Here is a 26,104-nt window from a genome sequence, read left to right on the forward strand (position 1 = left end):
CGCCGAAGAGCGTGCGGCTGCCTTAACAGCCGCACACTAAAAACGGCCTCACCAACTAATTAGCAGGCCCCCTACTACAATACAAGGGGCTCAACGGGCGCAGACAAGTGGCAATTCTTACTCACCTTGAATTATACATGGTTTATTTAAAAAAACTATCCTTTTGCACGACAACTTTTTTACCTAAGCTCCTCTCTTTTACAGATAATCATCGTGCTACACCCGTCCAGGATACGGCACAACGGAGACACAGGCGCATACGTGCAGCAGGGACCCGCTCCAAGGATTCTTTTTAGATTAAGACCATGCGTAAACCTTTTTTACTGTCTCTTGTTGATACATATCCACCGAATTCTCAGCATAATTGAGAAGGATGCTGACGTCTTGGCATGTGGCCACGTCAGAATAACGCACATACCTGGACACAAGGGGCTTCTTACAAGAGGCACTATTTCGGCCTGGTTTATACCATAAAGACCGAATACCTTAGGGAGTGTTCGGCGTCGCGAGTTCGTCCTTATATGCATCAGCTCCGAATCATTGTCTTTGGTCAAATGTTGGGTTTGCCCGGCTCCTGTGTTTTGGTGCCTTACGTTCCACTTTGCCGGCTAAGGTAGCACCAGGAGAACTACTACGATTGTGCCCTGGTTCATCCGGACGAGCACCTCAGTAGAGAAAGCCGAAAACTGACTGTCATGATATAGCATGAGACTGGTCAACCACTCGATGACCTATCGGAATGTTAGAATTCCTCCGCCTTAATGAAGGGCCGTTTTCTAGCCAGGCATATGCGCACCCCACGATCGGTAGAGTGCGGAGCCACCAGGGGCTATCTAGTAGCCCCACTGTCAAACTCCTATGGCTAAGTGAAAGTGTTCAAGCATTATAGTCCAGTTGCCTCGCTCGCTGTGCTATCACCTCCTTATCAGGACCAAGACGTTGGGTTAAGTGTGAACACGCGTTTTTTGTGAGCACCTCCGCATTATATGCGTGGGGGTTGAAGCCGACGGCTGCAATCTTTCAGGTTATACACATGTATACATAAACGGTCGCACAGGAGGCATCATACTACTTTCAGGCAAAAGTATGAACACAGCCTTATAAAAACTTCATAAAAGCATTATGTTTACAATGAGAATACATATCACTCAAACATAATATTTTTCGAGCACTGGGCCTCTATCAAACGAGCACCCTCGAGAACTTCCTTGAAATAGTGTTCGGCAGCCACACGGCCTATGGCCAAACCCTGCGCCGCAACAGTGGTAGCGTCCATCTCCGCCCAATATGCTTTAACACAGGCAAGATCCATCCGCGAGCCTTCTATGCACGTTGACGTCTTCATCTCATTAATGCGCGGCACCGCATCAAGGAGCTTTTGCACTAAGCTGAAATAGCTGTTCGGCTTAGGCCCTTCCGGCCATAATTGATCCACAACAGACCTCATGGTGAGTCCGGACAACCTATTCAGTTCGGCCCATTCAGCTAGCTGGCCAGTCAATGAAAGCGGACGCTCTGGAACGTGGAATTGCGTCCAGAACAGCTTGTCCACTTCACGATCTGTCTGACCTTGGAAGTACTTGGCCGCATCGGCAGCGCTCGCCGCCAAATCCATATACGCATCTGCCGAGCTCCACAGCCGATCTAGAGGGGCATACCGTGGATCTCCGAACTTCCTCCGTAACATGAAGGGTTTTCCAGCCGCAATATCCCTGGCTTCCCGCAGCTCCTCCTTCTTCGCTCTCATAGCAGAACGGGTGTCTTTGTCTGCCTCCGCGTCCTTCTCAAGGTCCGTTGCCTTCGCTTGGTTCTCTTTCTCAAGGACCCGGCAATGGTCGGCAGTGTCTTTCAATTCTACGGCCATCTTGGCCATCTTCTCTTGGCTCTCGCAATGTGCGGCCTTCTCGGCTTTCAACTCTTCAGCCGCCTTCAAAGCAGCCGCATTACTACTCCTCGCTTGTTCCTTGGCTCGGGCAAGTTCCGCCCGCAAGGCTTCCATGGTGGCAGCCCCATCTGCAGTCACAACATATTAAAGATACTGGCATTATGCTGCTCTTACTATGTGGCAATCACCGGATAATAACACTTACCCTGTGCCTCGTCAAGCCTCTTGTTAACAAGCTCGATGTCGGCGTCTGCCGCATCCAATTGTCGTTTTAATTGGGCAAACTCCCTAGTCCGGCTAGCCACCGGAGCTCTCACCACCTGCGCATAAAAGCAGATTGGTTATTGCCTGGGAATTTGATCCTCTGTTCGCCGCCGTTCTCGACGACAACCAGAGTCTTAGGGGCTACTATAACATGTGCAGTACTATCACATATTATCTCACATACCTCAAAGCCTGTCAATAGACTCATAAAGGCTTCATCTAATCCGCTTTCAGCGGACGAGATTCTCTCCATCACCGTACCCATCAGCGTATGGTGCTCTTCTGAGATGGCCGCTCGCCCCACCAACTCCCTCAGAACGTCCGACGGCACACTTGACGGTGCCGGACTCTTTCGTATGCTCTCTTCGGGAGCCGGACACTAGGGACTTCTGGTGTCTACGGGACTATCTTCTGGCCTCACCGGATCCGGAGAGGCCCTCTGCGACGACACTTTGGGCTCACCCGCTTCTGGAGCGGAGGAGTCCGAGGGAGACGTTTCGCTCTCCATCATCTCCGGAAGAAGATCCCCCAAAGACGAACTCATTTGAGAGGGGCTGAGGCCCGAACTGCAAGATATATGCGGTGGTTGTTTTCTCAGAGGAAAAAGATAGCATACTCTTACTATTAAAATATTTTGGATCACTTACGACTCGTTGGAGGGGAGATCCCCTCGCGGACTTTGTGCGGCAAAAGCACCCCCCGAGGCAGGACCCTCCGTGGGAGACTTCTTCTCCTGCTTGGAGGCTTCGGCTTCCGGATCCTCAGAAGCAGTCCTTTTCCTCCCTCGATTGTCCTCCTTCGTGGAAACGCTCGTTCCCTCGGTCGGAGCGGGTAGCGATGGGGACCCGTGTTCGCCTGTATTATCCCCCTCGGTATCTTCCTTCAAGGGTTCCGGGTAAGGTGCGACCTCGAGCATCTTCTCCAATACCGAATTTTCCAAACCCTTAGGGAGGGGGGCCGAACACCGAATCATCTTCGCCTTCGTTAGCCAGTCCTGGTCAAAAACCAAACTCTCAAAAATAACCTCGAATAAAAGACAGTGTGTTGGGCTAGAGGATTTCTTACTTGTTCGGCGACGCGATCACTGCTCAGGCCCACATCCTCGGTGATATCCGGACACTCCACTTGAGGTCCAAAGAATGACTTGTACATCTCCTCGTGCGTCAGGCCGAGGAAACTTTGAATGGCATGTGGTCCTTCTGGGTTGAACTCCCACAAGCGTAGGGGCCGGCGTTTGCAAGGCTGGACTTGACGAACCAGCATAACTTGTATTACCGCAACCAAATTAAAATCTCCCTCGAAGAGATCTCTGATGCGGCTTTGCAGTATAGGCATGTCCTTGGCTGGACCCCAGCTCAGGCCCCTGCTAATCCATGACATCAGTTGTGGTGGGGGGCCCGGGCGAAAAGCGGGGGCAGCCGCCCACTTGGCACTTCTGGGAGCCGTGACGTAGAACCACTCCCGTTGCCATAATTTGGATTTGAACCTTTCGGCCATGGAGCTCCTGCCATCTTGCCTATTGATGCACCTCCGCACGCTGCATGCTGCCCCTCGATCACCTTCGGTTGTACTTCAAAGGTCTTGAGCCAGAGGCCGAAGTGAGGGGTCACACGGAGGAAGGCCTCACACACGACAATAAATGTCGTGATGTGGAGAAAGGGGTCCGGAGCTAGGTCGTGGAAATCTAGCTCGTAATAGAACATCAAGCCCCTGACGAAGGGATCCAGAGTGAGGCCTAGACCTGGGAGGAAGTGGGAGACGAACACAACATTCTCGTTGGGTTCGGGAGTAGGGACGACCTGCCCTCGGGTAGGCAGCCGATGCGAAACCTCGGCGGTCAGGTATCTGGCCTCCCTCAACTTCTTAATGTCCTCTTCCGTCACGGAGGAGGGCATCCATCGGCCGTGAAGGCCGGATCCGGACATGATTGAAGATCCGGAGCACCTAACCTGGGCTTTGGGTGTTAGAACTCGAGGCGGGGGAAGGGTTTGGTTGAGCACGAGAGGGAAAAAGCGAAAACCTTGTCCCCTTATAAAGAGGGTGAATATCAAGCATCCTCTCCGTAGCCGTTTTGGACTTAGCTATAATCTAGGAGTCCTAGACACGGTTGGGTTACCCACGAACCGCATTAATGAGAATCCCGTAATCAAGGGAACACGATCTCTGCTTTGGCAAGACGTGTCAAGAAACCGCCTTGCGTTATGTGTGGAGCTGGTTAAGAGAAACAGTTCGAATAATCACTGGGCCACGACGTAACGTCATGTTGCCAAAACAAGCTAGCGGATTATATCTGCGAAAGCATTATTCTCTCTACGGTGGAATGTGGAACTTATTTTGCAGGGTCGGACACTATCCTTGTATTCAAATTCTTCTGTGATGTATTCGGAGAAGGAACCCGCCTTGCAATGCCGAAGACAAGTGCGCGCCGGACTCATCGTCATTGAAGCCTGGTTCAGGGGCTACTGAGGGAGTCCTAGATTAGGGGGTCTCCGGATAGCCGGACTGTTAGACTATGAAGATACAAGATTGAAGACTTCGTCTCGTGTCCGGATGGGACTCTACTTGGCGTGGAAGGCAAGCTAGGCAATACGTATATGGATATCTCCTCCTTTGTAACTGACCTTGTGTAACCCTAACCCTCTCCGGTGTCTATATAAACCAAAGGGTTTTAGTCCGTAGGACAACAATCACAACATACAATCATACCGTAGGCTAGCTTCTAGGGTTTAGCCTCTCTGATCTCGTGGTAGATCTACTCGTAATACCCATATCTTCAATATTAATCAAGCAGGACGTAGGGTTTTACCTCCATCAAGAGGGCCCGAACCTGGGTAAAACTTCGTGTCCCTTGCCTCCTGTTACCATTCGGCCTAGACGCACAGTTCGGGACCCCCTACCCGAGATCCACCGGTTTTGACACCGACAACCATACCCTCGAAATCACTTCTATCTTTGCTTGCTAGTTGTTCGCTCTTTTGCTATGCTGCGATACCTACCACTTGCTATATCATGCCCCCTATATTGCCATGTCAAGCCTATAACCCACCTTTCCTAGCAAACCATTGTTTGGCTATTTTACCGCTTTGTTCAGCCCCCTCTTATAGCGTTACTAGTTGCAGGTGAAGTTGAAGTTTGTTCATTGTTGGAACATGGATATTGTTGGGATATCACAATACCTATTATTTTAATTAATGCATCTATTACTTGGTAAAGGGTGGAAGGATCGGCCTTATGCCTGGTGTTTTGTTCCACTCTTGCCGCCCTAGTTTCCGTCATACCAGTGTTATGTTCCTTGATTTTGCATTCCTTACGCGGTTGGGTGTTATGGGAACCCTTGATAGTTCGCTTTGAATAAAACTCCTCCAGCAAGGCCCAACCTTGGTTTTAACATTTGCCACCTAAGCCTTTTTCCCTTGGGTTCTGCAAACTCAAGGGTCATCTTTATTTTAAACCCCCGAGCCAGTGCTCCTCTGAGTGTTGGTTGAACCTGTCAGCCGCCGGTGACCACCAGGGGCAACTCTGTGTTGGCCTACCGGAATCTTGGACAATCCGGTGTGCCCTGAGAACGAGATATGTGCAGTTCCTATAAGGATTTGTCGGCACATGTAGATCATCTTTATAGTCACCCAGTTATGTTGTGACATTTTATAGCACACTAAGTGTTCCTCCGGTATTCGGGAGTTGCATAATCTCATAGTCATAGGAAGATGTATAAGTCATGGAGAAAGCAATAGCAATAAACTAAACGACCATAGTGCTAAGTTAATGGATGGGTCAAGTCAATCCGTTCATCAAATGACAACTCATGTCTATGGTTAGGAAACTTAACCATCTTTGATTAACGAGCTAGTCAAGTAAAGGCATACTAGTGACACTCTGTTTGTCTATGTATTCACACATGTACTAAGTTTCCGGTTATTACGATTCTAGCATGAATAATAAACATTTACCATGATATAAGGAAATATAAATAACAACTTTATTATTGCCTCTAGGGCATATTTCCTTCACTCTCCCACTTGCACTAGAGTCAATAATCTAGATTACATTGTAATGATTCTAACACCCATGGAGTCTTGGTGTTGATCATGTTTTGCTCGTGAGAGAGGCTTAGTCAATGGGTATACAACATTCAGATCCGTATGTATCTTGCAAATCTCTATGTCTCCCTCCTTGACTTGATCGCGGATGGAATTGAAGCGTCTCTTGATGTGCTTGGTTCTCTTGTGAAATCTGGATTACTTTGCCAAGGCAATTGCACCAGTATTGTCACAAAAGATTTTCATTGGACCCGATGCACTAGGTATGACACCTAGATCGGATATGAACTCCTTCATCCAGACTCCTTCATTTGCTGCTTCTGAAGCAGCTATGTACTCCGCTTCACACGTAGATCCCGCCACGACGCTCTGCTTGCAACTGCACCAACTGACAGCTCCACCATTCAATAAAAATACGTATCCGGTTTGTGACTTAGAGTCATCCAGATCAATGTCAAAGCTTGCATCAATGTAACCGTGTAGGATGAGCTCTTTGTCACCTCCATAAACGAGAAACATATCCTTAGTCCTTTTCTGGTATTTCAGGATGTTCTTGACCGCTGTCAAGTGATCCACTCCTAGATTACTTTGGTACCTCACTGCTAAACTAATAGCAAGGCACACATCAGGTCTGGTACATAGAATTGCATACATGATAGAACCTATGGCTGAAGCATACGGAATGACTTTCATTTTCTCTCTATCTTCTCTAGTGGCCAGGCATTGAGTCTGACTCAACTTCACACCTTGTAACACAGGCAAGAACCCTTTCTTTGCTTGACCCATTTTGAACTTCTTCAAAACTTTATCAAGGTATGTGCTTTGTGAAAGTCCAATTAAGCGTCTTGATCTATCTCTATAGATCTTGATGCCCAATATAAATATTTCGTTGAAAAATTCTTATTCAAGTATCCTTTTATGCTATTCAGAAATTCAATATCATTTCCGATCAGCAATATGTCATCCACATATAATATCAGAAATGCTACAGAGCTCCCACTCACTTTCTTGTAAATACAGGCTTCTCCAAAAGTCTGTATAAAACCATAAGCTTTGATCACACTATCAAAACATTAATTCCAACTCCGAGAGGCTTGCACCAGTCCATAAATGGATCGCTGGAGCTTGCACCCTTTGTTAGCACCTTTTGGATCGACAAAACCTTCCGGTTGCATCATATACAACTCTTCTTTAAGATATCCATTAAGGAATGCAGTTTTGACATCCATTTGACAAATTTCATAATCATAAAATGCGGCAATTGCTAACATGATTCGGATGGACTTAAGCATCACTACGGGTGGGAAGGTCTCATCATAGTCAACTCCTTGAACTTGTAGAAAACCTTTCGCAATAAGTCAAGCATTGTAGACAGTAATATTACTGTCAGCGTCAGTCTTCTTCTTGAAGATCCATTTATTCTCTATGGCTTGCCGATCATCGGGCAAGTCAACCAAAGTCCACACTTTGTTCTCATACATGGATCCCATCTTAGATTTCATGGCCTCAAGCCATTTTGCAGAATCTGGGCTTATCATCGCTTCCTCATAGTTCGTAGGTTCGTCATGGTCAAGTAACATGAATTCCATAATAGGATTACCATACCACTCTGGTGCGGATCTTACCCCGGTTGACCTACGAGGTTCGTTAGTAACTTGATCAGAAGTTTCATGATCATCATCATTAGCTTCCTCGCTTACTGGTGTAGGAATCACTGGAACTGATTTCTGTGAACTACTTTCCAATGAGGGAGCAGGTACAGTTACCTCATCAAGTTCTACTTTCCCCCACTCACTTCTTTACAGAGAAACTCCTTCTCTAGAAAGGATCCATTCTTAGCAACGAATATCTTGCCTTCGGATTTGTGATAGAAGGTGTACACAACAGTCTCTTTTGGGTATCCTATGAACACACATTTCTCGATTTGGGTTCGATCTTATCAGGTTGAATCTTTTTCACATAAGCATCGCAGCCCCAAACTTTAATTAGCGACAACTTGGGTTTCTTGCCAAACCACAGTTCATAAGGTGTCGTCTCAATGGATTTCGATGGTGCCCTATTTAACATGAATGCAGCCGTCTCTAAAGTATAACCCCAAAACGATAGCGGTAAATCAGTAAGAGACGTCATAGATCACACCATATCTAATAAAGTGCGGTTACGACGTTTGGACACACCATTATGCTGTGGTGTTCCAGGTGGCGTGAGTTGCAAAACTATTCCGCATTGTTTCAAGTGAAGACCAAACTCGTAACTCAAATATTCTCCTCCATGATCAGAACATAGAAACTTAATTTTCTTGTTACGATGATTTTCCACTTCACTCTGAAATTCTTTGAACTTTTCAAATGTTTTAGACTTATGTTTCATCAAGTAGATATACCCATATTTTCTCAAATCATCTGTGAAGGTCAGAAAATAACGATACCCGCCACGAGCATCAACACTCATCGGACCGCATACATCAATATGTATAATTTCCAATGAGTATGTTGCTCGTTCCATTGTTCCGGAGAATGGAGTCTTAGTCATCTTGCCCATGAGGCATGCTTCGCAAGCATCAAGTGATTCATAATCAAGTGATTCCAAAAGCCCATCAGCATGGAGTTTCTTCATGCGCTTTACACCAATATGACCTAAACGGCAGTGCCACAAATAAGTTGCACTATCATTAAATTATATCTTTTGTCTTCAATACTATGAATATGTGTATCACTACTACCAAGATTTAGTAAAAATAGAGCACTCATCAAGGATGCATGACCATAAAATATATTATTCATATAAATAGAACAATTATTCTCTGATTTAAATGAATAACCGTCTCGCATCAAACAAGATCCAGATATAATGTTCATGCTTAACACTGGCACCAAATAACAATTATTCATGTCTAAAACTAACCCCGAAGGTAGATGTAGAGGTAGCATGCTGATGGCGATCACATCGACTTTGGAACCATTTCCCACGCGCATCGTCACCTCGTCCTTAGCCAATCTTCGCTTAATCCGTAGCCCCTGTTTCGAGTTGCAAATATTAGAAACATAACCAGTATCAAATACCCAGGCGCTACTGCGAGCATTAGTAAGGTACACATCAATAACATGAATATCAAATATACCTTTCACTTTGCCATCCTTCTTATCCGCCAAATACTTGGGGCAGTTCCGCTTCCAGTGACCAGTCCCTTTGCAGTAGAAGCACTTAGTCTCAGGCTTAGGTCCAGACTTGGGCTTCTTCACTTGAGCAGCAACTTGCTTGCCGTTCTTCTTGAAGTTCCCCTTCTTCCCTTTACCCTTTTTCTTGAAACTAGTGGTCTTGTTGACCATCAACACTTGATGGTCCTTCTTGATTTCTACCTCCGCAGCCTTTATCATTGCGAAGAGCTCGGGAATCGTCTTATCCATCCCCTGCATATTATAGTTCATCACGAAGCTCTTGTAGCTTCGTGGAAGTGATTGAAGAAGTCTGTCAATGATATTATCAACTGGAAGATTAACTCCGAGCTGAGTCAAGTGATTGTGGTACCCAGACATTCTGAGTATATGTTCACTGACAGAACTATTCTCCTTCATTTTGCAGCTGTAGAACTTATTGAGACTTCATATCTCTCAATCCGGGCATTTGCTTGAAATATTAACTTCAACTCCTAGAACATCTCATATGCTCCATGACATTCAAAACGTCATTGAGGTCCCGGTTCTAAGCCGTAAAGCATGGCACACTGAACTATCGAGTAGTCATCAGCTTTGCTCTGCTAGGTGTTCATAACATCTGGCATTGCTCCTGCAGCAGGTTTGGCACCTAGCAGTGCTTCCAGGACGTAATTCTTCTGTGCAGCAATGAGGATAATCCTCAAGTTACAGACCCAGTCCATGTAATTGCTACCATCATCTTTCAACTTAGCTTTCTCTAGGAACGCATTAAAATTCAATGGAACAACAGCACGGGCCATTTATCTACAACAACATAGACATGCAAAATACTATCAGGTACTGAGTTCATGATAAATTAAAGTTTAATTAATCATATTACTTAAGAACTCCCACTTAGATAGACATCCCTCTAATCATCTAAGTGATCACGTGATCCATATCAACTAAACCATGTCCTATCATCACGTGAGATGGAGTAGTTTTCAATGGTGAACATCACTATGTTGATCATATCTACTATATGATTCACGCTCGACCTTTCAGTCTCAGTGTTCCGAATCCATATCTGCATATGCTAGGCTCGTCAAGTTTAACCCGAGTAGTCTGCTTGTGCAAAACTGGCTTGCACCCGTTGTATGTGAACGTAGAGCTTATCACACCCGATCATCACGTGGTGTCTCGGCATGACGAACTATAGCAACGGTGCATACTCAGGGAGAACACTTATACCTTGCAATTTAGTGAGAGATTATCTTATAGTGCTACCGCCATACTAAGCAAAATAATATGCATAAAGGATAAACATCACATGCAATCAATATAAGTGATATGATATGGCCATCATCATCTTGTGCCTTTGATATCCATCTCCAAAGCACCGTCATGATCACCATCGTCACCGGCTTGACACCTCGATCTCCATCATAGCATCGTTGTCGTCTCGCCAACTATTGCTTCTACGACTATCGCTACCGCTCAGTGATAAAGTAAAGCAATTACATGACGATTACATTTCATACAATAAAGTGACAATCATATGGCTCCTGCCAGTTGCCGATAACTGTGTTACAAAACATGCTCATCTGATACAACAATTTATATAATCACGTCTTGACCATATCACATCACAACATGCCCTGCAAAAACAAGTTAGATGTCCTCTACTTTGTTGTTGCAAGTTTTACATGGCTGCTACGGGCTTAGCAAGAACCGTTCTTACTTATGCATTAAAAACCACAACGCGATATAGTGATTGCTTGTTGATCTTCAGAAAGAACCCTGTTCGTTGAATCTGATTCAACTAAAGTTGGAGAAACAGACACCCACTAGCCACCTGTGTGCGAAGCACATCGGTAGAACCAGTCTCGCGTAAGCGTACGCGTAATGTCGGTCTGAGCCGCTTCATCCAACAATACCGCTGAATCAAGAATCAACTAGTGACGGTAAGCAATATGTATATACCCACGCCCACAACTCCTTTGTGTTCTACTCATGCGTATAACATCTATGCATAGACCTGGCTCGGATGCCACTGTTGGGGAACGTAGTATTTCAAAAAAATTCCTACGCACACGCAAGATCCATCTAGGTGATGCATAGCAACGAGCGGGGAAGAGTATGTCTACGTACCCTTGTAGACCGAAAGCGGAAGCATTATGAAACGTGGTTGATGTAGTCGGACGTCTTCGCTATCCAACTGCTCAAGTACTGAACGCACGACACCTCCGTGATCTGCACACGTTCAGCTCGGTGACGTCCCTCATACTCTTGATCCAGCTGAGGCCGAGGGATAGTATCATCACCACGACGGCGTGATGACGGTGATGATGAAGTTACCAACGTAGGGCTTCGCCTAAGCACTACAATGATATGACCGAGGTGGAAATCTGTGGAGGGGGGCACTGCACATGGCTAAGACAACTGTCAACTTGTGTGTCTATGGGGTGCCCCCTCCCCCGTATATAAAGGAGGGGAGGAGGGGAGGGCCGGCCCTCTCTATAGCGCGCCCAAGGGGGAGTCCTACTCCCAGTAGGAGTAGGTTCCCCCCTCCCTAGTTGGAGTAGGAGAAGAAGGAAGAGGGAGAGAGAGGGAAGGAAAGGGGGGCTGCCCCCACCCACTTCGGATTGGGCTTGGGGGGGGGGCGGCCTCCACCTGGCCGCCTCCTCCTCTCTCCTACTAAGGCCCAATAAGACCCATTGACTCCCCGGGGGGTTCCGGTAACCCCTCGGTACTCTGGTAAATGCCCGAACTCATCCGGAACCATTCCGATGTCCAAACATAGCCTACCAATATACTGATCTTTATGTCTCGACCATTTGGAGACTCCTTGTCATGTCTGTGGTCACATCCGGGACTCCGAACTACCTTCGGTACATGAAAACACATAAACTCATAATACCGATCGTCATCGAACATTAAGCGTGCGGACCCTACGGGTTTGCACTATGTAGACATGACCGAGACTCACTTCCGGTCAATAACCAATAGCGGAACCGGGATGCACATATTGGTTCCTACATATCCTATGTCGTGTAATTTTCACGGCAGATGTCCTAGTGAAAGGACTTAGTCATGGAGCCATCGCAACTAGGAAGCTTAAAGGGGTTAATCAAGACAAAGGACACGAGAGGTTTATACTGGTTCGGCCCCTTGCGGTGAAGGTAAAGCCTAGTCTAGTTGCTGTGGTATTGCTAGGTTTCGATGATCAAGGAGCGAATACGCTAGCTTGGCTCTCGATCTGTTGTTTCTTGCCATAAGCCGCCGCCGGGTCGTCCCCTTATATACACGGGTTGACGCCCTGCGGCCTACAGAGTCCCGGCCGGCTCATACAACGTGTCCGGCTCGGTGACATTGTTACCTCTTGAGCACTGCGTTGGATTTCCCTGAAGAGGAGAGGATGATGTAACAAAGTAGCGTAAGTATTTCCCTCAGTTTTTGAGAACCAAGGTATCAATCCAGTAGGAGGCTACGCACGAGTCCCTCGTACCTACACAAAAACAATAGCTCAACGCAACTGTCGGTGTCAAAACCGGCGGATCTCGGGTAGGGGGTCCCGAACTGTGCGTCTAGGCGGATGGTAACAAGAGGCAGGGGACACGATGTTTTACCCAAGTTCGGGCCCTCTTGATGGAGGTAAAACCCTACTTCCTGCTTGATTTATTCTTGATGATATGGGTATTACAAGAGTTGATCTACCACGAGATCAGAGAGGCTAAACCCTAGAAGCTAGCCTATGGTATGATTGTATCTTGTCCTACGGACTAAAACCCTCCGGTTTATATAGACACCGGAGAGGGTTAGGGTTACACAAGGTCGGTTAGAAAGGAGGAGATATCCATATCCGTACTTCCTAGCTTGCCTTCCACGCCAAGTAGAGTCCCATCCGGACACGAGACGAAGTCTTCAATCTTGTATCTTCATAGTCCAACAGTCCGGACAAAGGATATAGTCCGGCTGTCCGGAGACCCCCTAATCCAGGACTCCCTCAGTAGCCCCTGAACCAGGCTTCAATGACGTCGAGTCCGGCACGCAGTATTGTCTTCGGCATTGCAAGGCGGGTTCCTCCTCCGAATAGACCCCGGAAGAATTTGAATACAAGGATAGTGTCCGACCCTGCAAAATAAGTTCCACATATCACTGTAGAGAGAATAATATTTCCACAAATCTAATCTGCTGACACGTTTCGGCAACATGACATCAGGCCATGGCTCAGTGATTTATTCAAATCATTTTTCTTCAACCAGCTCTACACATAACGCGAGGTGGTTTCTTGACACGTCTTGTCAAAGCAGAGATCGTGTTCCCCTAATTACGGGATTCTCATCAATACGGTCATGGGTAACCCAACTGTGCCTAGGACTCCTAGATTTTAGGCAAGTCCCAAATGGCCACTAGGAGGACGCTTGATATTCACCCTCTTTATAAAGGGACAAGGCTTTCACTTTTTTCCCTCCCGTGCTCAATCGAATCCTTCCCCCGCCTCGAGTTCTAACACCCAAAGCCCAGGTCAGGTGCTTCGGACCTTCAATCATGTCCGGATCTAGCCTTCAAGGCCGGTGGATGCCCTCCTCCGTTACGGAAGAGGATATCAAGAAGTTGAGGGAGGCCAGATACCTGACTGCCGAGGTTTCGCATCGGCTGCCTGCCCGAGGGCAGGTCGTCCCTACTCCCGAACCCAACGAGAACGTTGTGTTCGTCTCCCACTTCCTCCGAGGTCTAGGCCTCACTCTGGATCCCTTCGTTAGGGGTTTGATGTTCTATTACGGGCTAGATTTCCACGATCTAGCCCCGGACTCCTTTCTCCACATCTCGGCATTTATTGTCATATGTGAGGCCTTCCTCCGCATTACCCCTCACTTCGGCCTATGGCTCAAGACCTTTGACGTGAAGCCGAAGATGGTCGAGGGGCAGCATGTAGCGTGCAGAGGTGCATTAATAAGTAAGATCGCTGGAGCTCCATGGCCAAAGGGTTCCTTTCCAGAGGTGTCCGGATTATGGCAACGGGAGTGGTTTTACATCATAGCTCCCAGAAGTGCCAAGTGGGTGGCTGCCCCTGCTTTCCGCTCGGGCCCTCCACCACAAGTGATGTCATGGATTAGCAGAGGGCTGAGCTGGGGTCCAGCCAAGGACGTTCCTATACTGCAAAGCCGCATTCAAGATCTCTTCGAAGGAGATTTCAGTCTAGTTATGGTGGTGCAAGTCATGCTGGTTCGTCGAGTCCAGCCTTGCAAACGCCGGCCCCTCCGCATGTGGGAGTTCAACCCAGAAGGACCGCGCACTATTCAGAATTTCCTCGGCCTGACGCACGAGGAGATGTATAAATCATTCTTCGGACCCCAAATAGAGTGTCCGGATATTACCGAGGACGTGGGCCTGAGCAGCAGCCACACAGCTGACCAAGTAAGTAATCCTCTAGCCGAACACACCATCTTTCATTTATCATGACGTCATTCCGAGAAATCGCTCTTTGACCATGACTGGCTAACAAAGGCGAAGATGATTCAGTGTTCGCCCCCCTTCCTAAGGGTTTGGACAATCCGGTACTGGAAAAGATGCTCGAGCTAGCGCCTTGCCCGGCGCCCTCAAAGGAAGATAAAGGGTGGAATAATGAGGGCGAAAGCCCCCACCGCTACCAATTCCAACAGAGGGAATAAGCGCCTCCATGAAGGAGGATAACCAAGGGGAAGAATCTGACATTCTCTCGCTCCGGGGAAGGAAGAGGACTACGTCTGAAGAGCCGGAAACCAAGGCTTCCAAACGGGAGAAGAAGTCTCCACCAGAGGGTCCTGCCTCAGAGGGTGCTCTTGCCGCACAAAGTCCGCGCGGGGATCAGCCCTCTAACGAGCCGTAAGTGATAAAAAATGCTTAATAGTAAAGATATTATACCTTACTTCCGAGGAAAATAACCGAAGTGTTTATCTTGTAGTTCGGATCTTGGCCCTTCTCAACAGAGCTCGTCTTCAGGGGATCTTCTTCTGGAGATGATGGAGAGCGAAACGCCTCCCCCGGACTCCCCTGTTCAAGAAGCGGGTGACCTTGAGGTGTCGTCACGGAGGGCCTCCCCGGGTCCGGTGAGGCCAGAAGATAATCCTATGGTCACCCGAAGTCCCCAGTATCCGGCCCTTGAAGAGAGCAAACAAAAGAGTCCGGCGCCGTCTGGTACGCGGTCGGATGCACTGAGGGATCTACTGAAGCGAGCGACCATCTTAGAAGAACACCGTATGTTGATGGGCACAGTGACGGAAAGGATTTCGTCCGCCGAAAGCGGGTTGCATGACGCCTTTATGAGTCTACTAACGAGCTTTGAGGTACGTAAAATGATATACATTTGTGATAGTACCGCACATTTTTAGGTGTGCCCTGTGTAGGTAGTAGCCCCTGAGACTCTGGTTGTCGCCGAGAACGGCGGCAAACAGAGGATCGTAGTCCCAGGTAATAACCATACCGCTTTTATGTGCAAGTGGTGGAAGCTCCGGTGGCTAGCCGGACTAATGAGTTTGCCAAACTAAAGCGGCAACTTGATGCGGCAGATGCCGACATCGAGCTTGTTAACAAGCGGCTTGACGAGGCATAGGGTAAGTGATATTTTCTGGTGAATGTCACATAGGAAGAGCAGCGTGATGCCAGTATCTTTAATATGTTGTGACTGCAGATGGAGCTGCCACCGTGGAGACCCTTCGGGCGGAACTTGCCCGAGCCAAAGAACAAGCAAGGAGTAGTAATGTGGTTGCTTTGAAGGCGGCCGAAGAGTTGAGAGCCGAGAAGGCCGCGCATTGCGAGAGCAAAGAGAAAATGGCCAAGATGGCTGTAAAGTTAAAAGACAGTGCCGACCGTTGCCAGTTCCTTGAAGAAGAAAACCGAGCAAAGGCGACGGACCTTGAAAAGGCCACGATGGCGACCAAAGACACCCGCTCTGCTATGAGAGCGAAGAAGGAGGAGTTGCGTGAAGCCGGGGATATTGTGGCTGCGAAGCCCTTTATGCTGCGGAGGAAGTTCGGAGATCCGCGATACGCCCCTCTGGATCGGCTGTGGAGTTTGGCAGACGCATACCTGGACTTGGCGGCGAGCGCGGTCGATGCGGCCGAATACTTCCGAGATCAAACAGATCGTGAAGTGGACAAGCTGTTCTAGTCGCAGTTTAATGTTCCAGAGCGTCCACCTCCATTGACTGATCAGCTAGCCGAATGGGCCGAACTCAATAGGTTGTCCGGACTCGCCATGAGGTCTGTCGTGGATCAGATGTGGCCGGAAAGGCCAAAGCCGAACAGCTATTTTAGCCTGGTGCAGCAGTTCCTTGGTGCGGTGTCGCGCATCAATGCGATGAGAGAGGTCGGCGTGCATAGAAGACTCGCGGATGGTCCTTGCCCGTGTCAAAGCATACTGGGCGGAGATGGATGCTACCACTGTTGTGGCGCAGGGTTCGGCCATAGGCCGAGTGGCTGCCGAGCACTATTTTGAAGAAGTTCTTGAGGGTGCTCGTTTGATAGAGGCCCAGTGCTCGAAGAATATTATGTTTGAGTGACATGTATTCCCATTGTAAAAACAATGTTTTAGTAAATTTATCAAGGCTGTATTTATACTTTTGCCGGAAAGTAATATGATGCCTCCTGTGCGGACGTTTACGTATGTATATCCTGAAAGATTGCAGTCGTCGGCTTGAGCCCCCACGCATATAATGCGGGGGTGTTCGTAGAAGACACGTGTTCACACTTAATCCAACGTCTTGGTCCTATTAAGGAGGTGATAGCGCAGCGAACTAGGCAACCGGACTATAATGCTTTAACACTTTCACTTAGCCAGAGGAGTTTGACAGTGGGGCTACTATATAACCCTTGGTGGCTCCGCACTCACCCGAATTCGGGGTGCGTACATGCCTGGCCTGGAAACGACCCTTCGTTAAGGCAGAGGAATTCTAAGATTCCGATAGGTCATTGAGTGGTTGACCAGTCTCACGCTATATCATGACAGTCAGTTTTCGGCTTTCTCTACTGAGGTGCTTGTCCGGATGAACCAGGGCACAATCACAGTAGTTCTCCTGGTGCCGTCTTAGCCGATAGAGCGGAACGTAAGGCAGCAAAACACAGGAGCCGGGCAAACCCAACATTTGACCAAAGACATGATTCGGAGCTGATGCATATAAGGCCAAACTCGCGACGCCGAACAGTCCCTAAGGTATTCGGTCTTTATGGTGTAAACCGGGCCTAAACAGTGCCCTTTGTAAGAAGCCCCTGGTGTCCAGGTACGTGCATTATTCTGACGTGGCCACATGCCAAGACGTCAGCATCCTTCTCAATTGTACTGAGAATCCGAGGGATGTGTATCAACAAGAGACAATAAAAAAGGTTGACGCAGGGTCTTAATCTAGAAAGAATCCTTGGAACGGGTCCCTACTGCACGTCTGCGCCTGTGTCTCCGTTGTGCCGTATCCTGGACGGGTGTAGCACGATGGTCATCTCTAAAAGAGAGGAACTTAGGTGAAAAGTTGTCATGCAAAAAGGTAGGTTTAAAGAACCATGTACAATTCAAGATGAGTAAAAATTGCCACTTGTCTGCGCGCGTTGAGCCCCTTGTATTTGTAATAGGGGTGTGGCCATCAAACCTGTGTGAATTACATATAGCTGCGTCGGACTGGTCTAACCGTGTCCGTAGTCTTGACGACCTATCGAATGCTTTAGTTGGTGAGGCCGTTTTAGTGTGTGACTGCCAAGGCAGCCGCACTCTCTTCGGCACGCAGGGATCGCTCAATATTTCCATTTACTGTAATGATGCCACGTGGACTGGGCATCTTAAGCGTGAGGGAAGCGTAATGCGGTATTGCATTAAAGCGAGCAAAAGCTTCGCGTCCAAGTAGTGCTTGATAGCCACTTTGGAATGGAGCAATGTGGAAGGTTAAATTTTCACTAAGGAAGTTATCGGGGAAGCCGAATATAACCTCTAGTAGCAGGGAGCCTGTGCAATGAGCCCCTGGGCCTGGTGTTACTCCTTTAAAGGTAGTATTGCTGTGGCAAATTTTCGTTGGGTCTATCCCCATTTTGCGGATTGTGTCCTGATATATCTGGTTTAGACTGCTGCCACCGTCCATCAGGACTCGTGTGAAGTGGTATCCATCAATTATTGGATCTAATACCAAGGCAGCCCATCCTGCGCGCCGGATACTTGCCGAGTAATCCTGATGGTCGAAGGTGATCGGTTGAGACGGCCAGTGGTAGAACTCCACGGTGATAGGCATTTGGGCATATTTATCTGGGAGTGCCGCTTTGTTTCTCCCCTTTATCACGTGTAACACATTTACTGTTTTGACTTCTGGTGGAAATTTCTTCTGTTCCCCAGTGCTTTGCTTGCGAGGCTCATCCTCGTCTTCGCTTGGTGTATCCTACCCCTTATGTTCGGCATTGAGCTTGCCGGACTGCTTGAAGACCCAACATTCTCTATGGGTATGATTTGCAGGTTTATCAAGGGTGCTATGGATCTGACATATTTGGTCCAGAATTTTGTTTAGGCTGGACAGTTCATCTCTGGCGCCTTTAGAGGGCGGCTTTTGCTGACCTGGCCGAGAGCTTCTGAATCCTGCGTTTACCGCCGTGCTCTTTGGGCTGTCTTCTTTATTCCGGCGCTTATTATTTTTGCTGCATCATGATTTCCCGTTTCCATCTCTAACTTCGGATGTACTTGGGTCGCTGGTGCTGCATCGGGCTAGCCAGCTGTCCTCGCCCGCGCAAAAGGGGGTCATGAGGCTTGTTAATGCTGCCATTGTTCTCGGCTTTTCTTGGCCGAGGTGTCTGTCAAGCCACTCGTCTCGGAGGCTGTGTTTAAAAGCTGCCAAGGCTTCGGTGTCTGGACAGTCGACTATTTGGTTCTTTTTAGTAAGAAACCTGTTCCAAAGCTTTCGGGCTGACTCTCCGGGCTATTGAGTTATATGACTTAAATCGTCCACATCCGGAGGTCGGACATAAGTCCCTGGAAAATTTGCCCGAAAAGCATCTTCGAGCTCTTCCCAGCTTCCAATGGAGCTTTCAGGGAGGCTTTTAAGCCAGTGCCGAGCTGGCCCTTTGAGTTTGAGGGGTAAATACTTAATGCCGTGGAGATCATCTCCTCGAGCCATATGGATATGGAGGATATAGTCCTCAATCCAGACCCCAGGGTCTGTTGTTCCGTCGTATGCCTCTATGTTTACAGGTTTGAATCCCTCTGGAAATTCATGGTCCAGCACCTCGTCGGTGAAACATAGGGGGTGTGCGGCACCACTGTATCTGGGTGTACCACGTTGTTCGGATGTTTGTTGTGTTGCATCGTATGTTGGAGCGCGCTTGCGTGGTCCATAGATGGATCTGGTTGCGCCGTCCTTTTGATGCGAGCCCTCACGTGGATCGCGTATTGGCTTATGTGCGACGTTGTTTGCCGCTCTATGTTGGCCGTGAGGTCGACTATCCGGCCAGATGGCCGTTTTAATTTTTGGTTGCAGGGGATCTAAGGCCTCCTCATCAAATTTAGGTAGCAACTTCCGCTTCGGGTAGCTCTTGGTGGGGCGATTACCGCCGTACTTCGCTGCTGTGTTGAGTACTTTACTCCATCTGATTCTGAGTGTGTCTTGCGCAGCCTTGAGCCTTTGCTTCTGCTTTTTTAGACTCCTCGTGGTGGTAACAAGCCTTTGACGGGCATTCTGTTGCTCCGGGTGTCTGTCCGGTGTGATGTCGTCCGGACTATTATCTTTGACAGAGTTGGGTTGTTCGGTTTGATTCTCCGTGTTGCCGTGGTCCGGCGATGGTTCACCCTGCCCTAACGCTGGGTCTATATGATTGTTGTTTCTGCCGAGGCGGGATTTGGAGCGGCGCTTACACTGCCGCTTTGACTGCTTCTCGAGGGGACAACCCTTTGTTGTGTCCTTCTGTTCCTCGTCGTCGTTTTCTTTTAGTGTGTCCACCATGTATACGTCATGTGATGAAGTGGGCGTCCAGTGCCCTGTGGGCAGTGGTTCCTGTTCGTCTCCTGCATCGTCGTCCATACCGTTGATGTCTTCGGAGTCGAAGTCGAGCATGTCGGTTAAGTCATCGACAGTGGCTACTAAGTGGGTGGTGGGTGGGCGGCGAATTTCTTCGTCATCCGCATCCCAATCCTGCCGGACATAGTTTGGCCAGGACTCTCCTGACAAGGAGAGAGACTTTAATGAATTCAGTATGTCGCCGAAGGGCGAGTGCTGAAAGATATCCGCGGAGGTGAACTCCATGATTGGCGCCCAGTCGGATTTGATAGGCACGGGCGCAGGCAGTTCGGAGTCCATGGCCGGGGAAGGATCCGGCAGTTTGGCAACACGACTCTCGTGAAGGGTAAGGTCGACATTCGGCTCGATCGCCGCTGAGGATACGGCCTCCGTGACGGGGTCTATCCACCCGTCCATGGATGGCGCAACTGGCTCCAAATTGAGGCTCGGAGCGGCTGCCGGTGCGATCTCCTGAATACGGTCCGATGGTAGAGCTAAATCGTACTCATCGTGACCGCGAGGCGCACAAGGCAGGGGCTCAAATCCATCAAAGATCAAGTCTCCGCGGATATCGGCCGTGTAATTTAAGCTTCCAAACCTGACCTGATGGCCAGGGGCGTAGCTTTCAATCTGCTCCAGATGGCCAAGCGAGTTGGCCCGTAGTGCGAAGCCGCCGAACACAAAGATCTGTCCGGGGAGAAAAGTCTCACCTTGGACTGCATCGCTATCGATGATAGAAGGAGCCATCAAGCCTAACGGCGACGACACAAAGGAACTCTCAATGAAAGCACCAATGTCGGTGTCAAAACCGGTGGATCTCGGGTAGGGGGTCCCGAACTGTGCGTCTAGGCGGATGGTAACAAGAGGCAGGGGACACGATGTTTTACCCAGGTTCGGGCCCTCTTGATGGAGGTAAAACCCTACGTCCTGCTTGATTTATTCTTGATGATATGAGTATTACAAGAGTTGATCTACCACGAGAGCAGAGAGGCTAAACCCTAGAAGCTAGCCTATGGTATGATTGCTACGTCTTGAGCTTGCGTTGGTTTTCCCCGAAGAGGAAGGGATGATGCAGCAGAGTAGCGTAAGTATTTCCCTCAGTTTTTGAGAACAAATTACTGTTTTTGGTATTTTTGGTATAGAGATGCAAAGTGAAAAGTAAAAGGCAAAGTAAAAAAGCAAAGCAAGATTAAAGTGATGGAGATTGATATGATGAGAATAGACCCGGGAGCCATAGGTTTCACTAGTGGCTTCTCTCAAGAGCATAAGTATTCTATGGTGGGTGAACAAATTATGTTGAGCAATTGACAGAATTGAGCATAGTTATGAGAATATCTAGGTATGATCATGTATATAGGCATCACGTCCGAGACAAGTAGACCGACTCCTGCCTGCATCTACTACTATTACTCCACTCATCGACCGCTATCCAGCATGCATCTAGAGTATTAAGTTAAAAACAGAGTAATGCCTTAAGCAAGATGACATGATGTAGAGGGATAGTTTCATGCAATATGATAAAAACCCCATCTTGTTATCCTCGATGGCAATGATACAGTACGTGCCTTGCTGCCCCTTCTGTCAATGGGAAAGGACACCGCAAGATCGAACCCAAAGCTAAGCACTTCTCCCATGGCAAGAACAACCAATCTAGTAGGCCAAACCAAACTGATAATTCGAAGAGACTTGCAAAGATAACCAATCATACATAAAAGAATTCAGATAAGATTCAAATATTATTCATAGATAGACTTGATCATAAACCCACAATTCATCGGTCTCAACAAACACACAGCAAAAAGAAGATTAAATCGAATAGATCTCCATGAGAGAGGGGGAGAACATTGTATTGAGATCCAAAAAGAGAGAAGAAGCCATCTAGCTACTAACTATGGACCCGTAGGTCTGAAGTAAACTCCTCACAGTTCATCGGAGAGGCTTGGATGATGATGTAGAAGCCCTCCGTGATCGATGCCCCCTCCGACGGAGCTCCGAAACAGGCCCCAAGATGGGATCTCATGGATACAGAAAGTTGTGGCGATCGAATTAGGTTTTTGGCTCCATCTCTGATCATTTGGGGGTACGTGGATATATATAGGAGGAAGAAGTACGTCGGTGGAGCTTCGAGGGGCCCACGAGGCAGGGGGCGCGCCCTAGGGGGGTGCCCTCCACCCTCATGACCGCCTCGTGGCTTTCTTGATGGAGGGTCCAAGTCTCCTGGATCTTATCTGATGAGAAAATCACGTTTCCGAAGGTTTCATTCCGTTTGGACTCCGTTTGTTATTTCTTTTCTTTGAAACCCTAAAACAGGCAAAAAACAACAATTCTGGGCTGGGCCTCCGGTTAATAGGTTAGTCCCAAAAGTAATATAAAAATGGATAATAAAGCCCAATAATGTCAAAAACAGTAGATAATATAGCATGGAGCAATCAAAAATTATAGATACGTTGGAGACGTATCATGCATCCCCAAGCTTAATTCCTGCTCGTCCTCGAATAGGTAAATGATAAAAACAGAATTCTTGATGCGGAGTGCTACTTGGCATAATTTCAATGTAAATCTTCTTAATTGTGGTATGAATATTCAGATTCAAAAGATTCAAGACAATAGTTCATATTGACATAAAAATAATAATAGTTCAAGCATACTAACAAAGCAATTATGTCTTCTCAAAATAACATGGCCAAAGAAAGCTATCCCTACAAAATCATATAGTCTGGCTATGCTCTATCTTCACCACACAAAGTATTTAAATCATGCACAACCCCGATGACAAGCCAAGCTATTGTTTCATACTTTTGACATTTTCAAAACTTTTTCGATCTTCACGCAATACATGAGCGTGAGCCATGGATATAGCACTATATGTGGAATAGAATGGTGGTTGTGGAGAAGACAAAAAGAGGGGAAGATAGTCTCACATCAACTAGGCGTATCAACAGGCTATGGAGATGCCCATCAATACATATCAATGTGAGTGAGTAGGGATTGCCATGCAATAGAAGCACTAGAGCTATAAGTATATAAAAGCTCAAAAGAAACTAAGTGGGTGTGCATCCAACTCGCTTGCTCACGAAGACCTAGCGCATTTTGAGGAAGCCCATCATTGGAATATACAAGCCAAGTTCTATAATGAAAAATTCTCACTAGTATATGAAAGTGACATAATGAGAGACTCTCTATCATGAAGATCATGGTGCTACTTTGAAGCACAAGTGTGGTAAAAGGATAGTAACATTGTCCCTTCTCTCTTTTTCTCTCATTTTTTTGTTTGGGCCTTCCCTTTTTTCTTTTTTATGGCCTCTTTTTTTTTATTTTTCGTCCGGAGTCTCATCCCTACTTGTGGGGGAATCATAGTCTCCATCATCCTTTCCTCCCTTGGGACAATGCTCTAAAAATGATGATCATCACACTTTTATTTTTCTTACAACTCAACAATTACAACTCGATACTTAGAACAAAATATGACTCTATATGAATGCCTCCGGCGGTGTACCGGGATATGCAATGAATCAAGAGTGACATGTATGAAAGAATTATGAACGGTGGCTTTGCCACAAATACGATGTCAACTACATGATCATGCTAGCAATATGACAATGATGGAGCATGTCATAATGAACGGAATGGTGGAAAGTTGCATGGCAATATATCTCGGAATGGCTATGGAAATGCCATGATAGGTAGGTATGGTGGCTGTTTTGAGGAAGGTATTTGGTGGATGTATGATACCGGCGAAAAGTGCGCGGTATTAGAGAGGCTAGCAATGGTGGAAGGAAGGAAAGTGCATATAATCCTTGGACTCAACATTAGTCATAAAGAACTCATATACTTATTGCAAAAATCTAGAAGTTATCAAAGCAAAGTATTACGCGCATGCTCCTATGGGGATAGATTGGTAGGAAAAGACCATCGCTCGTCCCCGACCGCCACTCATAAGGAAGACAATCAAAAAATAAATCATGCTCCGACTTCATCACATAACGGTTCACCATACGTGCATGCTACGGGAATCACAAACTTTAACACAAGCATTTCTCAAATTCACAACTACTCAACTAGCATGACTCTAATATCACCACCCTCATATCTCAAAACAATTATCAAGCATCAATTTTTCCTAGTATTCAACGCAGTCAAAAGAAAGTTTTAAAAATCTTGAATACCAAGCATATTTATTATTAAGCAAATTACCATGCTATTAAGACTCTCAAAATAATCTAAGTGAAGCATGAGAGATCAATAGTTTCTATAAAACAAATCCACCACCGTGCTCTAAAAAATATAAGTGAAGCACTAGAGCAAAATTATATAACTCAAAAGATATAAATGAAGCACATAGAGTATTCTATCAAATTCAAAATTATGCACGGCTCTCTCAAAAGGTGTGTACAGCAAGGATGATTGTGGTAAACTAATAAGCAAAGACTCAAATCATAAAAGACGCTCCAAGCAAAACACATATCATGTGGTGAATAAAAATATAGCTCCAAGTAAAGTTACCGATAGAAGTAGACGAAAGAGGGATGCCTTCCGGGGCATCCCCAAGCTTTGGATTTTAGGTGTCCTTAGATTATCTTGGGGGTTCCATGGGCATCCCCAAGATTAGTCTCTTGCCTCTCCTTGTTCCATAATCCCTCAAATCTTTACCCAAAACTTGAAAACTTCACAACACAAAACTTAAAGTAGAAAATCTCGTGAGCTCCGTTAGCGAAAGAAAACAAAAGACCACTTCAAGGTACTGTAATGAACTCATTCTTTATTTATATTGGTTTTATACCTACTGTATTCCAATTTCTCTATGGATTATAAACTATTTTACTAGCCATAGATTCATCAAAATAAGCAAACAATACACGAAAAACAGAATCTGTCAAAAACAGAACAGTCTGTAGTAATCTGTAGCTAGCGCAAGATCTGGAACCCAAAAATTATAAAATAAATTTCTGCACGTGAGGAATTTATCTATTAATCATATGCAAAAATAATTAACTAAATATCACTCTCCAAATAAAAATGACAGCAGTTCTCGTGAGCGCTAAAGTTTCTGTTTTTTACAGCAAGTTCAACAAGACTTTCCCCAAGTCTTTCCAACGGTTCTACTTGGCACAAACGCTAATTAAACACAAAAAACACAACCAAAATAGAGGCTAAATAATTTATTTATTACTAAAAAGTAGAAAAAAAGCAAGGAATAAAAATAAAATTGGGTTGCCTCCCAACAAGCGCTATCGTTTAACGCCCCTAGCTAGGCATAACAAGCAAGAATAGATCTAGGTATTGCCATCTTTGGTAGGCAATCCATAAGTGGCTCTCATGATAGATTCACATGGTAATTTTATTTTCTTTCTAGGGAAGTGTTCCATGACATTTTTAATGGAAATTTAAATCTAATATTCCCTTCCTTCATATCAATAATTGCACCAACCGTTCTAAGGAAAGGTCTACCGAGAATAATAGGGCAAGAAGGATTGCAATCTATATCAAGAACGATAAAATCTACGGGAACATAATTCCTATTTTAAAAAATAAGAACATCATCAATTATTCCCATAGGTTTCTTAATAGTGGAATCCGCAAGATGCAAATTTAGAGAGCAATCATCAAAATAACGGAAATCTAGCAAATCACACAAAGTTTTGGGAATAGTAGAGACACTAGCACCCAAATCACACAAAGCATAAAACTCATGATTTTTAATTTTAATTTTAATAGTAGGTTCCCACTCATTATAAAGTTTTCTAGGGATAGAAACTTCCAATTCAAGTTTTTCTTCATAAGA

The 26,104-nt window shown here is 46.5% G+C and overlaps 1 protein-coding gene across 1 annotated transcript in view; it reads right to left on the reverse strand.

Moving 5' to 3' along the window:
- The window catches only part of LOC147985374 (uncharacterized), a 33,679-nt gene extending 23,915 nt beyond the window's left edge, over window positions 1–9,764 (reverse strand). The window contains exon 1 of the mRNA XM_087541535.1: window positions 9,252–9,764. Coding sequence (XP_087397661.1) covers window positions 9,252–9,764 — 513 coding nt within the window. The remainder of the gene's footprint in view (window positions 1–9,251) is intronic.
- Between the last annotated feature and the right edge of the window lie 16,340 nt (window positions 9,765–26,104).

Source organism: Triticum urartu, chromosome 2A (genome assembly GCF_056163025.1).
Source record: "Triticum urartu cultivar PI428250 chromosome 2A, HENAU_Tu73, whole genome shotgun sequence".
Lineage (NCBI taxonomy): Eukaryota > Viridiplantae > Streptophyta > Magnoliopsida > Poales > Poaceae > Triticum > Triticum urartu.